At 37.0% G+C, this 23,524-nt stretch overlaps 1 protein-coding gene across 1 annotated transcript; it reads left to right on the forward strand.

Annotated features, from left to right (window-relative positions):
• Nucleotides 1–1,360: 1,360 nt before the first annotated feature.
• Nucleotides 1,361–23,252, forward strand: LOC132651197 (vomeronasal type-2 receptor 116-like). The gene is given in 7 exon segments (XM_060376449.1): nucleotides 1,361–1,486; nucleotides 1,488–1,561; nucleotides 15,123–15,414; nucleotides 15,777–16,583; nucleotides 18,584–18,811; nucleotides 19,847–19,970; nucleotides 22,124–23,252. Coding segments are annotated over 7 exon segments (2,577 nt in total). The 3' UTR covers nucleotides 23,050–23,252.
• The last annotated feature ends 272 nt before the right edge of the window (nucleotides 23,253–23,524 follow it).

Raw genomic sequence — 23,524 nt, forward strand, 5'->3', positions numbered from 1 at the left:
TGAAGAATTTGACAGTGAACTCCATATTATACACAGTTAGTGCTCTAAGCGAGTATCACCTTTGAGTTGATTGAGACATAGGTTTGAGCTATTATGCAGAATTGCACTGAACTGTGGTTTACTGGGAAGCAAGTGTCCCTGTGCCTTTTTATTGCATATAGTCTTATAATGGATTGGTTCTATCTCTTATGTAGTCATTGCAAATTGTTAATTTGACACAGAAAAGAAGTCATGACAAGCTACAGTATGGCCTGATAACATATTTATTGTAGTTCTTTTCAAATTGCTGTCATGTGAGCTTCTGTTCACTCAAAACTCAACCAGCCTTTCTTAGTGAAGTCAATTTATTTTAGAGGTCCTGCTGTTCTTACCATATCATAATACACAGTACATTTATTGACCTAAACTCCTAGGGGCTAGGGAATAGATCCCTGGACAGAATAACTTTCATCAGTATAGTATGTTAAAATACCAACTGTGATGGCTTTAAATTAGTGTATATTTTACAGAACTGAGTAGTATTTCTCACATACACGCTATTTTTTTTTTCAAATCAGGGTAAGCAGTGGATGAACACACTGCTCAAAATGCAGGAATTGAAGACACCTCTCCTCAGTGACTAATCCAGGATAACAGAGTAGTGTAGAACTATGGAAGTTCAAATCTCAGAATGTAAACAGGGGACTTGATTTCTGCACTGAAATGAAGTAAATTATTTAGAAGTGAAGAAAGCAGCAGGGCTATTGGCTTTTCCAGAGTGAGAAATGAGCTGATTGTGTTGGGTGCAGACATCACAGTCATTTTCAGATACAGATGTATGTATCATGGAAGAATATCTGAAAGACTTATGCTTAGTAGGAAGAGTCAATTCCACTGGCTGTCTTTGGATTTGGAAAAGCATGATCCTCTTATTTTGCTGTGTATGCACAATATGTGTATTTTCAGACCTTCCTCTGATCTAGGATGCCTTCACCCAAACTTGTTATAGGAAAAGTTTCTTGCTTCAAACTTGGCCAAAACACTCCAATTAGGAAGTTGATCCCTGAGCTCTTGCTGTCTATTTTCTTTGCTGAAATCATGGTGCCTGTGACTAGAGAAGATTCAAAACACATTTTCCAACTTGTTTTCAACCAGAACACAGGACCTCAGATGCAAAGCCAAAGGGCAGAGTTTCAGAACTCTCAATGGCAGTGGAGGAAGAGTCAGGAAGAACTTGGGCTGATTAGTGTAACAGCTGCACTCAATAACAAAGTGAAAAACACACGTGTTCCCAAACACTTGAGCTTAATGTATACATGCTGGACATAGTTACAGCTGTATCCACCAGTCATATGGCTGGGCATATGCACATGTTAATAGGATGATCTGGATTTTTATTTTTGGTCTCCTGTATTTTCCCAATTTTGTGTGTGCCTTTACTAAACATGAATGCTATGGAAAAATCAAGGAAGATTTTCACCGTGAAGAAGATGTGAAGCTTGGTGCTTTTTTTCCCTCTTCATATTGTTTATACAACCAAAACCAGTCTAAAGGATACCCATTTCCATGATGCTACCCTACAGTAAGTAAAATTATTCATTTTAAAAGTTCAGAATTCTTCTGACTTAAATGATGTATGGATTAAAACTTCCTTGTGTTTTTCACAATCACTCTTTTCCATTATCAAGTATGTTCAAGTATAGGTTCATGTGTACTAATTTTCCTCTTTCAAATGATAATTTTCATATTATTCATTTTGCTTTCCTCATATTCTATTGGAATTTCATGAGTTTTCTTTATCATGCTTGTAATGGCAAATAATTTGAATATTTTCAGTGATATGTTTTCAGAATATGGATTTTACCTAAGTATGACATGATGCTTCTGGGCTTTCTTTACGTCCAGATATGCTCTTGTAAAAAGAGATGATGCCACTGAATGTAGAGACTCCTGAGTGCCTGTAATGTTGCTAAAGTGACAATTATTCTCTATGTTATATAGTTGATTTTACAACATGTTTGTCACCATTAATTTGGGAGTTCTTTTTTTTTTCAAAATATAACTTTTTCTATCTCATATTCTTTGTTTTGCATCTCAGTGTTTCCTTGCTAATTTTTTTTATTCTCAGACAGATTTAAAAATGTTTACCTGTTTGCCATATGTTTCCAATGCTTTGGTTCAATTATATGGTTGTGTACCATATAATTGCTCATTATGTGAGAGTGGCCACTTAAGACTGTTTTTACTGTAGCTTTTCAGAACTATGCAAGTTTAAGGAATAATAATGTCAGAAGTCACATTTCCCTACACAAATATTCAATTGTATCTCTTTATAGAGGAAATAAAGGGTGCTTATTACAGATATCACAAATCTCTATGGGTAAATTAAAAAGACACTTAAATAGAGCAATAGAACTTGTATGAGAATTTTGGTAGAAAGACAATAGGTAGATATTTACAATATTATATATAGTTATGAAGGTGAATTATGCTCAGTGTGACATTACATATTTATTAAAACCTTGGTGGGATGTTAAGTAAAAAATCAAGGACAGTGAAGTAAGATATATGATCAGATGTGAAAAATTATCAGATATATGGGGGTGATGACACATTTAGTTTGAAACAAACACATCATAGATGGCCATAAATTCAAAATTTTATATGTAAATGCAATAATTTTTAACTCAGTAATTATAATCAGCAATTCAAGGAAAATAATTTCTTAAGGGTCATATTTTCTCTCAAATAAAATCACAAATCTGTCTCATAGGCTTAGAATACTGGGGACTTGGGATGTTTGCTGGAGCCCTTTTACTTCATCATAACTAACACCCATTATTACTTTCCTTTTTCCCTGCTCTCTACTTTCAGCAGCTCAGGCCCCAGTGTACATCTCTATGTGCTTTTCTCAATATTGCGCACCAACAAGTCAATATGTGAAAAGAGTTTACTTTCAGTTACATGACCTGTGAGTGTCTTGCTTGTAAATGATGAATGAAAGGATTGTAACCTGTAAAAGGTATTTGATTTTATATAGTCAGAATAAAATCAAAGCAGTTCACAAAGGAAAACAATATTTTTATTTTAAAATATCATCAAACTCTTTATCCAAAACATTTTTCTAAGTATATATACAGCAGTTTTTCTAATTATATATACAGCAGTTTGTAGTATTTTTTGTGGATATGTGTGTGTGTTTATGTGTGTGTGTGAGTTTTCTAGAATATTCTATAAGTGAGTGTAAAAATAATCCTGGAAAGTTTTATACATTTTGACCATTCTGTATATTTACAGTGAAAATGTTTCCATCTCTAACTGCATCTTGATAGTGAGAACATTTTTCCACTCCTGTCTTCAGCCTTATAACTAAGTTCTATATCTCCATGAATTGCAGTCTTTGTACACAGTCAGAATGTCCATTCAGTGTCCTTTAAATCCTATCATGGAGGTCTAGCGTGTATCTGGCCTGCATTCATTTAACAGAGAAGTACACCTTTGGTATCTGCCTTTCTGTATCCACTGATCTTTCTTCATCTCCAGATTGTTCTTTTAACTGGTGCCCCAGTTGTATTTCCCAGCTCCACTTTTCTCAGAAAATTTAATAAAGATGTAAGGTTTTTTTCAGAGTCTAGCAGAAGTGAGTTCTGATGACAGTCATTGTCAACATTGTTCTACCAATTATCTCAAAATTTTACTTTAATAGATGTGAATTTTCTTTTATAAATGGTGGATGAGAAGATTATTTCATTGTATTGTGTTTCAAATTTATTTACTCTAATTGAATAAATAAACACTTCATGAAGTATTCTCTAATTTTCCTAAGATTACCTGCACTCTGCTCAAAGTTTGGCTATGACACTCAGCTTCTGCTTGGATACCTCAATCAGTAGAGTCTTTCAGAGTCCCTAGGTGATAGACTCCTGTCATGTTCCCTGTCTTCTCCTGCTTCCAATGTCTGTCAAATTTGTCCTTCTGAAGGAGGATTGAGCATATTCCCTAGGGTCTTCCTTCTTGTTTAGCTTCCTTAGGAGTTTAGATTTTAGTATTATTATTCTATATTATAGGTCTAATAACCACTAATGAGTGCGTATATGCCATGTGTGTCTTTCTTCCTCTGGGTTACATAACTCAAGATGATCTTTTCTAGTTCCCGCCATTTTTGCCTGCAAATTTCATGATTTCCTTGTTTTTGCTTGCTGAGTGGTATTCCATTGTGTAAATATACCACAATTTCTGTATCTATCCTCCATTAAGTGACATCTAGGTTTCTTTCCAGCTTCTGGCTATTATGAATAGAGCTGCTAAGAACATGGTTGAGCAAATGTCCTTGTTGTATAGTTGAGAATATTTTAGATATAGGCCTAGGATATGTATAGCCGGATCTTGAGGTAACATTATTCCTAATTTTCTGAGAAAGCACAAGATTGATTTCTCAAGTGGTTGTACAAGTTTACATTACCACCATAAATGGAGGAGGGTTCCCATTTCTCCACATCCTCTCCAGCATGTGTTGTCACTTGAGTTTTTGATCTTTGCCATTCTGATGGTTACAAGGTGAAATCTCAGGGTTGTTTTCGTTTTCATTTCCCTGATAACTAAAGATTTTGAGCATTTTAAAAAATGTTTATCTGCCATTCAATATTCCTCTGTTGAGAATTCGCTGTATTTTAGTTTTGTACTCCATTTTAAACTGGATTACTTGGTTTGTTGGTGTTTAAATTCTTAAATTCTTTATGTATTTTGGATACCAACCCTCTGTCAGATAGAGGGTTATTGAAGATCCTTTCCCAATCTGTAGGCTTTTATGTCCTGAAAATAGTGTTTTTTGCTTTACAGAAGCTTTTCAGTTTCATGAGATCCCATTTATTAATTGTTTATCCTAGAGCCTGTGCAGTTGGTGTTCTTTGCAGGAAGTTTGTCTCCTGTGCCAATGATTTCAAGGCTTTTTCCCACTTTGTCTTCTTACAGATGTAGTGTGTCTAGTTTTATGTTGAGGTCTTTCAAGTACTATGTTGGAGAGATATTAAGATAGTGGGCAGCCTTGCATTTCCCTGATTTCAGTGGGATTTATTTAAGTTTCTTTCCATTTAGTTTGATGTTGGGTATAGGCTTGCTGTGTATTGCATTTACTGTTTAGGTATGTGCCTTTTATCCCTGATCTCTTCAAATTTTAAACATTGATGTTGGATGTTGTCAAATGCTTTTTCAGCATCTAAGATGATCATGTGTTGTCATTTTTTCCTTCTGTTTTTTGTTTGTTTGTTTGTTTGTTTTATACTGTGGATTGCATTGACGGTTTTCTGCATATTGAACCACCCCTGTGTTCCTGGGATGAAGCCTACTTGGTCATAGTGGATGATAGATTTTATGTGCTTTGGATTCTGTTTGTGAGTATTTTATTGAGTATTTTTGCATAATTGTTCATAAGTGATTTAGGTATGAAGTTCTCTTTTATTGTTGGGTCTTTGTGTGGGTTAGGTTTCAATGTTACTGTTGTCTCATAGAATGAGAATGGCAATGTTCCTACACATGCATGTAAAGTAAACAATTCTACTCACCAACAACTGGATCAGGGAAAAAATAATAAAAGAAATTAGAGACTTCCTAAAATTCAATGAAGACACAACTTTCCAAACTTATGTGACACAATTAAAACAGTGCTAAGAGGAAAGTTCATAGCACTAAGTACCTTCAGAAAAAAGTTTGAAACATCTCATGCAAGAAGCTTAATGGCACACCTCAAAGCCCTAGAAAATATAGAAGTCAACATGCCCAATAGGAGTAGACAGCTGCAAATAATTAAACCAATGGCTGAAATCAATAAATTAGAAAGAAATACAACAGTTCAAAAAAATCAATTAAACCAAGAGCTGGCTTTTCGAAAAAATCAACAAGAAAGACAAACCTTTAACCAAACTAACTAAAAGGCACAGAGAAACAATCCAAATCAGCAAAATCAGAAACAAAAAGAGGGGCATAAGGACAGAGACTAAGGAAATTCAAAGAATCATTAGGTCTTACTTCAAAAGCCTATGTGCCACAAAATTTGAAAATGCAAATGAAATGGACAATTTTCTTGAAAGATTCCATTTACAAAAGCTAATCTAATATCAGGTACATAGATTAAACAACTCCATATCCCTCCAAGGAAATAGAAGTGTTCCTGAAAAACAACAACAACAACAACAACAACAACAAAAAACAATACCAGAGCCTGATGGTTTCAGGGCAGAATTCTACCAGACCTTCAAAGGAAAGCTGACACCAATATTCTTCAAAGAAATCCACAAATGGAAACAGAATGTTTGTTCTTTTAAACTTAATAGATTTGTCTAGAAACTTTACACAAAATGAAACAAAATAAGTGATATTGTATATAAAATAATTTAAAAGTAACAAGTAAGGATTCACTTGTATTTAGCAGGATGAAATCATGAAAACCATGAAATTTAGGAGCACTGTGATAGTCTACAATGACTAATGCAGGAATGTAGAGACTAGCAATAATAATATTTTAAGTAAAAAATGTGTTATAAAGAAATCTTAAATAAAAAACTCAAGACACCAAAATTAACCAGTCCTGAATCCTGTATATCTCAGTGAACTTGTATATATTTAATGGATCCATCATGTGTCACATTAAAAAATTTAAATATCATACCTCTTGCATACTTATTATCTATAATATGTATCAAAAAGGTACAAGATTGGCAACTGCAGAACTTGATGTCAAGACTCCATTGCTGAGGATACTACAAAATTTGAGTTTCTGAACATGGAGAAATCAAGCTATTAATCACCTGGATGCTTTATCTTCCCTGGCTATATTTCATAGTGCTAGAAGTTGCTATACATCCTTCCAAAAGAAATAAAGGTAATACTATTTTATCTGTAAACCATGAAGGATACAGTTATGATAGGCCTTACATGATATGCAATTTGGTACAAAAATAGTCACACATATTGTATGTGTAATTAACGTTTGCCTGACTCAATTATTAGGGTCCCCTCATTGATATGGAACATGTTTGGCAGTAAAAAATGGCCAGTGTCTGACTAGGTAGGTCATAAACACAAGTGGTATAAAAGTTTATGACATATTATTGTTTTCAAAACATGAATCTAAAAAAAGTGATGAAATAAAGTTTCCATTTCATTTTTTCTTCTATAATTTCTTTTTTCTTTAATAACTTTTTTTTACTTTTATTAATTATTTATTCACTTTGTATCCTCCTGTACCTCCCTCCATCCTCCACTCCCAATCTTCACCCTCCTTCCCTCTTTCCCACCCAAACCCTGCCCCAGTCCACTGATAAGGGAGGTCCTCCTCCCCTTCCCTCTGATCCTAGTCTATCAGGTCTCATCAGGAGTGGCTACATTGTCTTCCTCTGTGGCCTGGTAAGGCTGCTTCCCCATCAGGAGGAGGTGATCAAAGAGCAGGCAAATCAGTTCCAGTCAGAGACAGTCCGTGCACCCATTACTATGGAACCCACTTGGACACTGAACTGCCATGGTCTACCTTTGTGCAGGGGTTCCAGGCCATCTCCACGAGTGGTCATTAGTTTATCAGTTTCAGAAAACACCCCTGTACCTGGATTTTTTGGATTTGTTGCTCTCCTTGTGGAGCTCCTGTCCTCTCCAGGTCTTACAATCTCCTACTTCTCTCATAAGATTCCATGCACTCTGCCCAAGTCTAGGCTATGAGACTTAACATCTGCCTCAATATCCTGCAGGGTAGAGCCTTTCAGAGGCCCTCTGCGGTAGGCTCCTGTCCTGTTCTCTGTTTTCTCCCTCCTCCGATGTCTATCCTCTTTGACTTTCTGAATGGGAATTGAGCATCTTAGCCAGAGTCCTCCTTCTTGATTAGCTTCATTAGGTGTACAGATTTTAGTATGTTTCTCTTATATTATATGTCTAATATCCACTTATGAGTGAGTATATACACCCTGTGTCTTTCTGCTTCTGGGATATTTCACTCAGGATGATCTTTTCCAGTTCCCACCATTTACCTGCACATTTCATGATCATGATTTCCTTGGTTTTTGTTTTTTGTTTTTATTGCTGAGTAATATTCCACTGTGTAGATATGCCACAAATTCTGTATCCATTCCTCACTTGAGGGGAATCTGGGTTGTTTCCAAGTTCTGGCTATTACAAATAAAGCTGCTACAAACATGGTTGAGGATATGTCCTCGTTGTATACTTGAGCATCTTTTGGATATATGCCTAGGAGTGGTATAGCTCAATCTTGAGAAAGTGCTATTCCTAGTTTTCTGAGAAAACGCCAGATTAATTTCCAAAGTGGTTGTACAAGTTTATATTCCCACCAGCAGTGGAGAAGGGTTCTCCTTTCTCCACATCCTCTCCTTAATGTGTTGTCAATTGAATTTTTGATCTTAGCCATTCTGATGGTTGTAAGGTGAAATCTCTGGGTTGTTTTGATTTGCATTTCCCTGATAACTAAGGATATTGAGCATTTCTTTAAGTGTTCTTCAGCTATTCAATATTCCTCTATTGAGAATTCTCTGTTCAGCTCTTCTCCCATTTTTTAATTGGGTTACTTGATTTGTTGCTGTTTAACTTCTTTAGTTCTTTATATATACTAGATATTAGCCCTCTGTCAGATATAGGGTTGGTGAAGATCCTTTCCCAACCTGTTTTTACCGCTGTGTGTTTGGAGAATTGGAACTCCTCTGCCACTTTGTCATGACTATGTTGTAGTGATTACAGTCTATAATGTGTTTGCAATCCTTTACTTACAAGCATATAATTGTCACATTATACATATATTTACATAGCTATACATTTGAATCTATGCATTTGAATCTGTTTGTCCATTGGAAAAACCTATTTACTTTTCTTTTATTTTAAAAATATTTTCTTATATTAATCACTGGTTATTTATGTTAGATCTCAACTGTAACACCCTCTCTCATTCCCTCAAAGTCTCCTCTCCCCCTTCATCTCCTCCCTGCCTCATTCCAAGTCCACTGAGAGGGTAGGTCCTCCTCTCCTCCCATCTGACCCTAGCTTATCAGGTGTCTTCAAGACTGACTGCCTTGTCCTCCTCTGTGGCCTAGCAAGGCTGCTACTCCCCTGGAGGGAGGAAGGTCCCAGACATTGAGTTCATGTCAGAAATAGTCCCTGTTCCCCTTACTAGGGTAACCACTTGGATACTGAGCTACCATGGGCTACATCTGAGCAGGAGTTCTAGGTTATATCCATATATGGTCCTTGGTTGGAGAAACAGTCTCATAAAAGACCTCTGTGTCCCGATATATTTGGTCCTTATGGAGCTCCTGTCCTCTCCAGGTCATACTAACTCCCCCTTCTTTCATATGATTCCATGCACTCTACCAAAGGTTCAGTTATGAGTCTCAGTATATGCTTTGATACACAGCTAATCAGAGTCTTTCAGTGGCCATCCGTGGTAGGCTCTTCCATTGCTGGTGGGATGTAAACTTGTACAACCGCTTTGGAAATTAATCTGGCCATTTCTCAGACAATTAGAAATTAGAAATACTGCTTCCTCAAGATCTAGCTATATCACTCCTAGGAATGTATCCAAAAGATGCTCAAGTACACAAGGACATTTGCTCAATCATGTTTGTAGCAGCTTTATTTGTAATAGTCAGAACCTGGAAACAAAGCAGATGTCCATCAGCGGAGGAATGGATACAGAAATTGTGGTACTTTTTTTAAGTTTTATTTTATTTATTTTATTTTATTTATTTATTTTTTATCAGTTACATTTTATTAACTCTGTATCCCAGAATTGTGGTACTTTTACACAATGGAATACTACTCAGCAATTAAAAAGAAGGAAATTATGAAATGTGCAGGCAAATGGTGGGATCTAGTAAAGATCATCCTGAGTGAGGTATCCCAGGAGCAGAAAGACATACATAATATATGCTCCCTTTATTAGTGGGTACTAGACCTATAAGATAGGATAAACATACTAAAATCTGTACACCTAAAGAAGATGAACAAGAAAGAGGATCCAGGGTAATATAATCAATCCTCACTTAGGAAGACAAATGGGATGGACATTGGAAGTAGGAGAAAACAACTATTTACTTTTTTTGTTTCCCAGTTTCAACAAATGCCCCACCAGCGCACATTTTATTTTATTTTGGTCATTAAATATATTTATTACTTCTTTAATAATTTCATATAAAACATTTTGATCATATTCAACATCACCACTTCCACCACCATATCCACTCTCTCTACATGTAGCCCCTACTTGAATTTGTGTTTTCTTTATTTTTACAGTCAAGTGCAGTATGTGTTCTATAAGTACTACTGTAATTGGAGTCTTCCCTTGTATGGTTGACCACCTAGGGGTCACAACAGTGAAGAAACTGACTATCTCTTTTCCAGTAACTATCAAATCCTCCCTATTGCATCTCAGCTAGTGCTGAGATTTTTCTGCCCATCTTCTTCTCCAGGATAGCATTTTGTTTTGTTTGAGTACACATGTTCTGGCACATTTTTTCATATTCATTGTGATTTTACATATGCATCTATCCTGGACAAAAAAAATAATAATGTTTCCTTGAGGTTATCCACAGGCTTTGGCCCTTAAAATTGTCCCACTTCTCTTCAGCCATGATCCCTCAGGCTTATTGCAATGGGTGTGATATGTAAGCCATATTTGTTTCTGAGCACTTCATAGTCTATTATTAAATGTACCATGAACAATCATGGGTTTCTTTATTTTTTCCATGTAAAGTGAAAAAAAGCTACTCTTCTGAAGGCTAAGGGATGTACTAATCCACAAGTACAGCAATCAATAAGGAATTTATTTCATACCTTGTACATTTTGTAGAATTACAGTATAAAGTTCACTGCTTGAGTATATGCCTATCTAGTTACAGATTCTGGCCATTTTATAGTGCAAGCATGTCTTCCTTTCTATGGAAGGGACCACAAAAATCAAATCAGACAAAAGTTGATTCCACATATATTATGTGTGCCCATTCTTGTGCCATAGTGCTAAGATATAAGACCCATCATAACTACACCACCCATGGTTCACAGAAGAATATTAGTTGATATTACCTTTATTTACTTTGAAAGCATGTGTAGCACCTACTAGCACTATTAAATATAGCCAGAAAACAAAGCATCCAGGTGATTAATAGCTTGATTTCTCAATGTTCAGACACTCAAGTTGTGTAGTGTCCTCAGCAATGGAGTCTTATCATCAAGTTCCATAGTATCCAATCTTGTACTTTCCTGACCGATATTACAGATAATAAATATGAAAGATGCATGATATTTAAATTTATTTTTATTAATTACAATTTATTCCTTCTTTATCCCAGTTGTAACTCCCTTCCTCATATCCTCCCAGTCTCCCACGTGCTTCCCTGTTTTCCCCTGTGCCCCTGCACTAGTCCACTAAGAGAGGAAGTCCTCCCCTCCTATCTGACCCTAGCGTATAAGGTCTCATCATTACTGGCTGCATTGTCTTTTTCTATGGCCTGGAAAAGCTACATCCCTTAAAGTGAGGTGATCAAGGAGCTGGCCACTAAGTTCATACCAGGTGTTTTTGATTAGAGTTTTTTTTTTCCAATAGATTTTTACATAATATATTTTTAATGTTAGTCTTTTCATTTGTATTTTGGCCTTTTAGACTGTCAAACTGCTCTTAATTTTGTGGTTTCCATGATTTCATACTGATGAATACAATTTCATCCTTACTTATTACTTTTAATTATGTTATGTACATCATTTGTTTTGTCTCATTTTTAATTTATTTTTATTAATTACAGTTTATTAACTTTATATCCCAGCTGTAGCTCCCTCCATCATACCCTCTCAACCCTACCCTCCCTCCCTCTTCCCCATCTATGCCCTCCACCAAGTCCACTGATAGGGAAGGTACTCCTCCATTCCGCTCTGACCCTAGCCTATCTGGTCTCATCAGGACTGGCTGCCTTGTCTTCCTCTGTGGGCTGGTAAGGCTGATCACCAGGGAGAGGTGATCAAAGAGCCATCCACTGAATTCACATCAGAGACAGTTCCTGTTCCCCTTACTAGGGAACCACTTGGAGACTGAGCGGTCATGGGCTGCATCTGAGCAGGGGTTTTAGCTTATCTCCATTCATGGTCCTCAGTTGGAGTATCAGTCTCATAAATGACCTCTGTGGTCATTTTTTTTTGTTTTTGTCGCTCTCTTTGTGGAACTCCTGTGCCCTCCAGGTCTTTCATATCCCCCTTCTTTCATAAGATTCCCTGCACTCTGCCCAAAGTTTGGCTATGAATCTCAGCATCTGCTTCAATACCCTGCTGAGTAGACTCGTTCAGAGGCTTTCTATGGCAGGCGCCTGTCCTGTTTCGTATTTCTCCCTTTTTCTATGTCTGCCCTGTTTTCCTTCTGAATGAGATTTGATCATTTTACCCAGGGTTTTCCTTATTGCTTAGCTTCTCTGGTATACAGAATTTATTGTGTTTATCCTATACTATATATCTAATATCCACTAATAAATGAGCATATATCATATGTGTCTTTCTGCTTCTGGAATACATCACTTAGGATGATCTTTAATCATTGATCTCAATTATCTTTTCTCAATGATCTCACCATTTGTCTGCACATTTCAAGATTTCCTCATTTTAATTGCTGAGTAGTATTTCATTGTGTAAATGTGCCACAATTTCTGCACCCATTCCTCAGTTGAGGGACATCTGGGTTGTTTCCAGATTCTGGCTATTAGAAATAAAGCTTTTATGAACATCGTTGAGGAAAAGTTCTTGTTGTGTACTTGAGCATATTTTGGATATATACCTAGGACTGTTATAGCTGAATCTTGAGGTAGCAATACACCTAATTGTCTGAGAAAGCTCCAGATTTATTTTCAAAGTGGTTGTTCAAGTTTACATTTCCTCCAGCAATGGAGGAGGGTTCCCCTTTCTTGACATCCTCTCCAACGTGTACTCTAATTTGACTTTTTGATCTTAGCCATTCTGATGAGTGTAAGGTGAAATCTCGGGGTCATTTCAATTTGAATTTCCCTGATCACTAAGGATGTTGAGCATTTCTTTGTTTCTTTACAATTCAATATTCCTCTATTGAGAATTCTCTGTTAAGTTCTATACCCCATTTTTAATTGGATTACATAATTTTTTGCATTTAATTTCCTGGTTTCTTTATATATTCTGTATATTAGCTATCTGTTCAATATTTGAGATTCTGTGCAGTGTTGGAAAAATTGTATACCTTTTTTTTTCATTTTGTGTGAAGTTACTAGACAAATCCATTACTTTTTATAAGAAACACACCTGAGGAACACAATCTATAAATCACAGTAACTTTCTAGAAACGGAGTTTAGATTAAGAAAGAAAAATATTACAATGTTCCTTGAGACTTCATTCATGTCAGACATGTGACATACCAGCAGTTTCTCAAAGGAAAAAAATGTTTCAAAAAAGGAATAGGAAAGCACAAGGAATCAGAGATACAAACAATGAATAAAATATCAACAACAAAAATAGTGACTAGAAGGCCATAATTCTGTAAAAAAAAATACCTCTAAAGATGTTCCCTTTCTTTTCTTTGTGGACCTATCTGCATTGCCCCCGTGGCACGCCAGGGTTGGCTACCCAGAGGCTATTTAAGCTGTGGGCTGGCTTTCCCCGGGGTCCGAGGATTGTTCAATGTTCCTGAATAAACTGCATTGAAAAAAAAAAAAGGAGACCAAGAGGTAAACAAAATGTCATTAGAAGCACCTGGATGGCTACGAGGTACAGCTCATGAACATAAAAAAATAAATAAAGTATATTCAATGTAGAATTAATCTCCTTCCCTATAGATCTTTCCAAAATATAAACAGTAATGTTACTTTCCCATAAAACTCTGAAATGTTTTAATATGTGTAATTTCTATAGAAGAACAATTTACTAAATATAGCCATAAGAAAAGAAAACTGTTTTGTGAACAGCACACTTTGACTCTAAGTTGAAATACAATTCTTAGTGTTTGGGACTTTTGGCATCATGAAGACTGAAATCTTTCCTCACCATGTTATTATTATGACATGTTATATTAGACATTATTACTGCCTAATAAGATAAAATGCTCCAGGTGAAAGTGTGAGGATCTGAGCTCACATTTCCACTGAAACATAAAAATAGTGTTACAATCCAGTGATCATATGGCAGGTAGAACCCAGGAGAGGTGTTCTGGCCACAGTACCAGTCTTATGTGCTGAAAACAATAAAGAAAATGTGGAGTCATTTAGTGTAGTACTCTTCACAGCACTGGATAAGTAATTTCAAGGCCCGATTGTGTTATAGGTCAGTCAGTGCTACATGGTCAGACTCTGTTTCAGTCAATCAAATAAGTCAGTCAGTTAGTAAATAATTGAACAAATGACTAAGAGTCACTGTGAAATAATGTGGACAGCTGTGAATAATGTGAACTGAACCTGGATGTCCTTTCTCCCTTGTACTCATACTTATTCACATTCATGAACCTGTACATGCAGAAAGACTCACATCCACACTAGTAATGCACACAGTTCATCAATACACAAAAAGTTAAAATAAATTTAAATATGGATTCACATTAATTAATTCCAGCAACTGAAGGCAGAGACAAGATGTTTTCCATTAGCTCAAGGGCATTACATGGTGTATTCCAGGCCAAGATACTCAGAAAATATCTTAGAAATGACAACTATGGCAATATATGATTTGAATTAACTTTGTGTTATACTCTAAATAAGTTATTGTCACAAAAAAGTGGATCAAGCTATAATAACATTTCTTAATTGTTGAGGCAGAAGGGCCAAGGTCCAGACATCAAAAGTTCTAATGTTTGCTCTGAACCCAGTGTTTTTATCATGGACAATTTATTTTTGCACACATACAATATAACTAAAGCAAAATAATAATAAATTAAATTTCCTGAGACCATAACTAAGGAAGGTTAATACTTTGGGATTTTACCTAATCTTACCTACTTAAGATAGCAATTGTAATTCCAGTCATTGATGAGAGTATATTAAAATACTGATTTTATAGAAACATTGGCATTTGAATTATAAAAACTATTGCACTAAATAGGAGGTTTTATGGTCTATGTCTTCTACCAGTATGTTTTTTTTTAACCTTTAATCCTTTTTAGGTATAAGTTTAAGAACTACCAGTTTGTACTGTCCCTGGTATTTGCCATTGAGGAAATCAACCGAAACCCTAATCTTCTACCCAACACAACTCTTGGCTTTGATCTCTATAATGTTGCACCTTATGAAACAAGTATCCTTTTAGTTCCTTTTGTTTGGCTCACAATGTTGAGACAACCACTAGCTAATTACAACTGTGGACTGAGGAGAATGTCACCTGCTGCACTTATAGGAACATCATGGAAAATATCTTCCCAACTTGGGAAACTGCTACAACTTTACAAAATACCTCAGGTGAGAATTGGGATATTGAAACTAGGAGTTAAGTGTTCTTTTTTGACATTACTGTATTTCTGAAAATGTAAAATGAGCACTTGGATAAACCATCTATGAAGAAAAATATGAAGGAACTTGATGATATATCCACAGTTCCATTGCTTAAAATAGAAAAGAAGGAGAAGAGGGTGAAACAAACTACATTACTGAAACTGGAGACCTGTCAGTAATAATTTTTTTAGAAAAGTGTCTATTGGGTTTGCCTTTTAATATATGAGAAAACTATATTCATCTTGACTGTTTGCATTTGTTGATTCAGTCCTTATATTCTATTTGATGCCAGTGTTGTCCTTCGTGTCTCCAATCTTCTTTTCCTACAGCTCACATTTGGGCCTTTTGATTCTACCTTAAATGACCGAGGTCAGTTTAATTCTTTCTATCAGATGGCCCCTAAGGACACATATCTGTCAACTGCCATAGTTTCTTTGATGCTTCATTTCAGCTGGTCCTGGGTTGGTCTGATCCTCCCAGATGACCACAGAGGGATCCAGATTCTGTCAGACTTGCAAGAAGATATGGAGAGTAACAACATCTGCTTAGGCTTTTTGGAAATGATCCCTAGTACCTGGAATGCATATTCCAGTGCATTATGGAAAGATCTGATAAAGACTCAAGAATCATCAACTAATGTGGTAGTTATTTATGGGGACTTTGTTTCTTTGCAAGTTTTAATGAGACTTATTGGGGAATTGTTAGTGACATGGAAAGTCTGGATCCTAAACTCTCAATGGGATGTTAGTTACAATTTTGATTATTTCATGTTAGAGTCATTCCATGGGAGCCTCATTTTTTCACACCACCATGAAGAGATGGTTGACTTTACAAATTTTGTTCAAACAGTTAATCCCTACAAATACTCAGAAGACACTTATCTTCCTAAGTTTTGGTTTCTGTTTTTCAAGTGCTCATTTTCTGAGTCTGATTGTCAACTTTTGGAAAACTGCCAACCCAATGCTTCTTTGGACTTACTGCCCAGACACCTTTTTGACCCTGTCATAAGTGAAGAGAGCTGCAATATATACAATGCTGTCTATGCTGTGGCCTTCAGTCTCCATGAGATGAATCTTCAGCAAATAGAGACACAACCATATACTAATGAAGAAGAAAAGGAATTCTTCCCCTGGCAGGTAATATCCTTTCTTGTGTGTTGTAATATCAGCAATGTGTTGTTTTATTATTTCATAAGGCATTCAAATTAGGTATCATAGATTTTAGAACATATTGTCAATAAGCAAGGATTTGTTACCCAGAGAAGGGGAAGAAACAGTAGAGTCTTAAGGGTTGAAATGCTTCTGAGGACTACCACAGGGTTATGAAGTTAACGATCACTTTAAAGTGTACTTTCCATACCAGGGCCCTTATTTTAAGGATGGGAGCATTAAATATATTCCAAAAGATCATAGTTTTGGCTATCTTTCCAAAGCAATTTGAATCAGCTGAAGCCACATTATTTGTTGTCTTGCTGACTTAGCTGTGCTTAGTTCAAGGATTTATCTTGAGGAGAAGGTGGTTTTCAAAATTCATTGCACTTCAATCCAAGCCAACCTGATGCCTCCTTTAAGATGCTTTTAATTCTTGTTCCCACCATTGCCTGCAAATTTAATGATTGCCTTGTTTTAATTGCTGAGTAGTATTCCACTGTGTAAATGTACCACAATTTCTGTATGTGTTCCTCAACTGAGGGACATCTGGGTTGTTTCCAGATTCTGGCTATTATGAATAAAGCTATTATCAAAATTCTGAGCAAATGTCCTGGTTGTATACTTGAGAATATTTTGAATATATGTCTAAGAGTGTAGAGCTGGATCTTGAGGTAGCACTATTCCTAATTGTCTGAGAAAGCACCAGATTGATTTCCAAAGTGGTTGTACAAGTTTACATTCCCACCATCAAGGGAGGAGGGTTCCCCTTTCTCCACATCCTTTCTAGCATGTGTTGTCATTTGAGTTTTTGCTCTTATGCATTCTGATGGGTGTAAGGTGAAATCCCAGGGTCATTGTGATTTGTATTTCCCTGATGACTAAGGACATTGAGCATTTTTAAGTGTTTCTCTGCCATTAGATATTCCTCCATTGAGAATTCTCTGTTTAGCTCTGTACACCATTTTTTAAATTAGATTAGCTTGTTTGTGGGTGTTTAACTTCTTAAGTTCTTTATATATTCTGGATATGAGTCCTTTGTCAGATATAGGGTTGGTGAAGATCTCTTCCCAGTCTGTATCCTGTCGTGCTGAGTGAGGTATCCCAGAAGCAGAAAAACACACATGGTATATACTCACTTATAATTGGATATTAGACATATAGTATATGATACTCATACTAAAATCTGTACTCCTAAAGAAACTAAGAAGTAAGACCCTGGGTAAGAATATTAGTCCTCATTAAGAAAGGCAAATGGGATAGACATTAGAAGAAGGAGAAAACAGGGAACAGGACAGGAGCCTACCACGGAGGTCCTCTGAAAGAATCTACCCAGCTACCCAGCAGATGCTGAGACTCATAACCAAACTTTGGGCAAAGTGTGCAGGGAATCTTATGAAAGAAGGGGGAGATAGAAAGACCTTGAGGGAGCAGAAGCTCCACAAGGAGAGCAACAGAACCAAAATATCTGGGCACAGGGGTCTTTTCTGAGCCTGATACTCCAACCAAGGGCCATTCATGGAGATAAACTAGAACTTCTGCACAGATGTAGCCCAGGGAAGCTCACTATCCAAGTGGGTAACCCAGTAAGGGGAACAGGGGCTGTCTTTGACAGGAACTCAGTGACTGGCTCATTAATCACCTGCATCTGAGGGTGCAAAGCCTTACCAGTCAGCAGAGGAATACAATGCAACCAGTCCTGATGAGACCTGATAGGCTAGGGTCAGATGGAAGGGGAAAAGGACCTCCCCTATCAGTGGACTGTAGGAAGGATAGGGGCAATGAAGAGGGAGGCAGGAGGGATTTCTTTGAGCAAGGGATGGGGGATACAGATGTGAATAAATTGTAATAAATAAAAACTAAATTATTAAAAGAAAAGATGCTTTTTTATGATGGGGTAATAACACTGAGTAGCTTTGCACTATTTTTTTAAAAAATGTTTTTATTATCTTAGATTACTTCAAGCTATGTTTATACATCTGTTTTAGCTCCTACCTTTCCTAAAGAACACCCTACTGAAAAATCCTGTGAGAGGTCGCATGGTAATTGATGGGAGAAAACACTTAGATTCAGACTATGACATTCTCAATTTTTGGAATTTTCCAAAGGGTCTTGGATTAAAGGTGAAAATAGGAACCTTTTCTTCAGATGCTCCCCTTGGTCAACAGTTGTCTTTATCTGAGCAGATTATTCAGTGGCCTGCAACATTTACAAAGGTGAGTCATGACTTAACTCACTTTGACCTCTAAAACAAAAAACAACAAACGAAAGTAGTTTTCAGGATGCAATGATCATTTGACACTTATTCAGTATCAATCAATATTCAGCAACCCAGTAGCCAATTAAACAGCCAATGAGGACTGTTTTCTCATTTCCTCACTCTATTCAATGGAAATTTTTATTTTAAATCTTATAAATGCCCACATATTTCTTACGAATATTGCCTGTTAGGTTTCTGTCATTGCCTCAAAACACTGAGAGGTTTATTTTGTAACTGATTCTAAGAAATTTCAGTGAGTGGTAAAGTGACATTTTTTATTGTTAGCCTCTGAAAAAGATAGATTAGCATGATGGGTGTGTGTATGTGTGCTTGCTTTGCTGCTTTAAATAAACAGTAAACAAAAGCAACTTTAGGGAGAGCAGGTTTGTTTTGGCTCACTCTGTGAGCACACAGTCCACTATAGTGGAAAAATATTGTTTATGAGACAAAGGATGTGATGACACCAAACCCACAGACCAGAATCAAAGTTCAAAAAACCCAGTTGCTCATCTTCCATCTCCTTTTCATTATGTCTGTGACAGGAGGATAATGAATTATTGACCCCCATTTTGTGGTGGCTTTATCCACCTCAGGTAAATGGTTCCATACAACTTCTCACAGAAATGCCCAAAGACTAGTGTCAATGAAGAATCCAAGTTCCATAGAGTTGTCAATCAACATTTACAACCACATTGGATATTAAAACTTCCTGTAGTAGCCAGTAAGTATAGAGACAGTTTGAATCTGAAGTCATACCATGATCTTCTGGAAAACTACTTTAGTGACAACAGCTACATATTTTGGACCAAGATTTAAATATGTGGGTTGTGTAGCCCAAAAGATTCCAAAATTAGCAATACCAAAATTTATTATCTTTCACTGTACATGTAAGCATTTCCAGATTAACATATGATGATGCTTAGAAATATGCCACTCACTCAATTTTTTCATAAAAACCCAAACATTTGCTAATAGTTTTTATTTCTCTTAGATTCCTCAATCTGTGTTCAGTGAGAGCTGTAGGCCTGGATTCAGGAAGTCTGCCAGGGAAGGCAAGGCTGTCTGCTGCTTTGATTGCACTCCTTGTGCAGACAATGAAATTTCCAATGAGACAGGTAAATACAGGCTTATAGAGAACTTTCCAACTTTTCCACAGAAGTCTGCAATCCCTGAGCCAAGGAAAAGGTTTTGGAGAGAAGAGATAGACTTTTGTTCTTTGATTAGAAATTTAAAGTGTTCCAAAAGAAAGCAAAAGAGTCAGAGACACACTCATTCCCATAGTCAGGAGTCTCATAATAATACTAGGCTAATAGGTAAAATATATGCAGAGATCCTGGTGTACTCGCGCAGGCCTTGAATTTGCTGTTTCAGTCTCTGTGAGCTCATATACATCTTGCTTAGTTGATTCAGAGAGCTTTGGTCTTCTGGTACCCTCCATCCCCTCTGACTCTTACAATCCACCCACCACCCTCTCTTAGTGGGAGTCCCTGACTGCTGGGAGGAGGGATTTGATATAGACCTCCAATTTAGACTCTCTTAACATAATGCCTGGTTGTGGGTCTTTGAATCCACTCTGATCTCCTGACAGAGGAAACTTCTGTGGTGATAATTGGATAAGGCACTCATCCAAGAATATAGCAGAATATCATTAGGAATAATTTTATTGATTTTTTTTTTAGTTCAGTTATATATTGTTTTATCCTAGGTTCTGGGATATCCAGTCTCTTGACCTTTGTTATACAAGAAGTGTCATTCATGGGCTCCTTCCTGAGTGGTCCTTAAGTCAGATCAAATATTTCCTGGCTAATTCCACAACTTTTTAATTTTTATTTGTTTTTAATATATTACAATTTATTCACTTTGTATCCCAGCTGTACCACTTCCCTTGTCCTCTCCCATCTTCTTCTCCCCCTGTGCCCCTCCCACAGTCCACTGATATATGACCCTAGCCTATCAGGTCTCATCTGGACTGGCTACATTGTCTTCCTCTGTAGCCTGGTAAGATACACCCTTCAAAAGTAGGTGATCAAAGAGTCAACCACTGAGTTCATGTCAGAGACAGCCCCTATCTCCCTTACTACTGAATCCCCATGGACACTGAACTGCAATGGGCTACATCAGTGCAGGGTTTCTAGGTTATTTCCATCATGGTCCTTGGTTGGAGTTTCAGTCTTAGAAAAGATCCTGATGCCCATGATCAGTAGACTGTTGTTTGGTTAGTAGTAATCAAAATGCTATTATCCTCTTGTAAGTAATACCTGCCAAATTTGTCTTTATATGTATACATGATCACACTCAGGATGTTTCTTTATCTAGTTACATCCATTTGCCTGCAAATTTCATGATGTGGGCCAGAATTATAACAGATTAAAGGTAAAATCTGCTTTTAGTCACTTTTGGATCACACTTGTTTAAGAAATTTTTAGGACACATTAGACAAAGAATAGGGACAATACAGTTAATGGTAATAAAAACCCAATACCATCAGCTTGAGGCTGACGATGAATTGTAAGAGCCCAAGACTGGCCTCTTTTTGCAAAAGGAAAGGAGTGAATAAAGAGTTTAAGTTGGCTTGGGTGACTCCATTTTGAAATGAGAAGCCATGTTGACCGGGAACTGAACTCAGGTACCAGGAAATGTCACAGAATTTGCTGTTTGCAGAAAACAAAATTAACTCTCCTAGCAACAGCTTCCTGGAAATATCACAGAATAAATACTTGGTAGAAAACACAGACAATCTCCCTGGCAACAATCAATGAGGAATGGTTGGGAAAATTTTCCCCAGCATTCCAGATGTAGTTTAAAAGAATGCTAGTTGTGATTATGTGCCTCAGCTAGAGGGTCACCTTACCCCTATGACTTTTACCCAATCCTGTAATGCCAAGGCATGAACCCCATTGCTTGCTGTCATGGAAACCCCCTGCTTGTGTTTTTTTTTCCTTCCAGGGCTCAGTGTCCCACTTCTCTACTGCTGTGTCAGTGAGACTTGGGTCCCAAGTTCTATTGCTCTTGCAATAAAGCTCTCTTGCTCTTGCATTGAGTCATCTACTGCTGGTCTCTGAGGGGACTGTGATTCTGGAATAATATCACCATAGGCAAAAATGGCTGTATAGTTTTGAAATTATTCATATACTACTTAGTATTTGTTTCTGAAACAATAAAGAAAGGTGAATCAGGAAACATTTTAATGAAGTAAGGCTGAGTAACAACTTGGGGAAAGGGAACACCTGAGGATTGATTCATAATCCTGTTCATAATTTCTGAACAGATATGGACCAATGTGTGATGTGTCCAGAAAGTCACTATGCAAACTCAGAGAAGAACCACTGCCTCCAGAAATCTGTGAGCTTTTTATCCTATGAAGATCCTTTGGGGATGGCTCTCACCACCACATCACTGTGCTTCTCTGCAATCACAGTTGTGATTCTTGTAGTCTTTTTGAAGCATAGAGACACACCCATTGTCAAGGCCAATAATAGAGCTCTCAGCTACACCCTGCTATTGGCATTCAGCATCTGTTTCCTCAGTTCCTTGCTCTTCATTGGCCAGCCCAACACAGTCACCTGCATCATGCAGCAGACAGCATTTGGAATCTTGTTCACTGTGGCTCTCTCCACAGTATTGGCCAAAGCTATCACAGTGTTTATTGCTTTCAAGGTCACTGTTTCAGCTAGATTGGTGAGGTGGTTAATGGTATCAAGGGCCCCTAACTTCATCATTCCCATCTGCACATTGATCCAATTTGTTCTCTGTGGAATATGGCTGGTTATCTCTCCACCCTTCATTGATCATGATGCTCATGCTGAACATGGCCACATCACCATTGTGTGCAACAAAGGATCAGTAGTAGCCTTCCACTGTATCCTGGGATACCTCTGCACCTTGACACTTGGGAGCTACACCATGGCCTTCTTGTCCAGAAATTTGCCTGACACATTCAATGAAGCCAAGTTCCTGTCATTCAGCATGCAGGTGTTCTTCTGTGTGTGGGTCACCTTCCTCCCTGTCTACCACAGCACAAAGGGGAAGGTCATGGTGGCTATGGAAGCCTTCTCTGTCTTGGCTTCCAGTGAAGCTCTCCTTGGTTTGATCTTTGTCCCCAAGTGCTACATCATTTTGTTAAGACCAGATAAGAACTCCTGTCTTGACATCAGGCACAAAACCCATTCAAGAAAGAAGTCATTTAAAATTTAGTTAAAATTACAATTAACCTATGTTAATAAATTAAATACAATGACAAAACCAGTACCACACCATTCTAAATCTATTATTCAGGTAGAATATGATGAGAGTATGATGGTTCCTCATTTATTTGTACTAAAGTCTCTCTGAACTGAAACCATTATTTTTAACCTATGTTTAAAATTCATGTTTTACTATTTGTCTGTAATAAAATTTCTGTTTCCTTTATTGGTCTGAACCCCAAAAGTATAACAGTGTGGAATAAACTCATGGGTATCTGTGTGCCTTTGCCTACAAAATGCTGGTGTTGAAGATGTGTCTCCATGTTGCCAGCCATTTGGTATTCATTTGATTCTAATCTGAGAGCTGGATTCTGAGGAGATGAAGGAGAGGGCTGCAGCAGGGATACAAAGTGATACAAAGTGAATAATGTATAATAAATAAAAATACATTAAAAACATTAATTTTAAGGTAACTTATTTCATTT

Source organism: Meriones unguiculatus, assembly GCF_030254825.1.
Source record: "Meriones unguiculatus strain TT.TT164.6M chromosome 13 unlocalized genomic scaffold, Bangor_MerUng_6.1 Chr13_unordered_Scaffold_41, whole genome shotgun sequence".
In the NCBI taxonomy this organism is placed as follows: Eukaryota; Metazoa; Chordata; class Mammalia; order Rodentia; family Muridae; genus Meriones; species Meriones unguiculatus.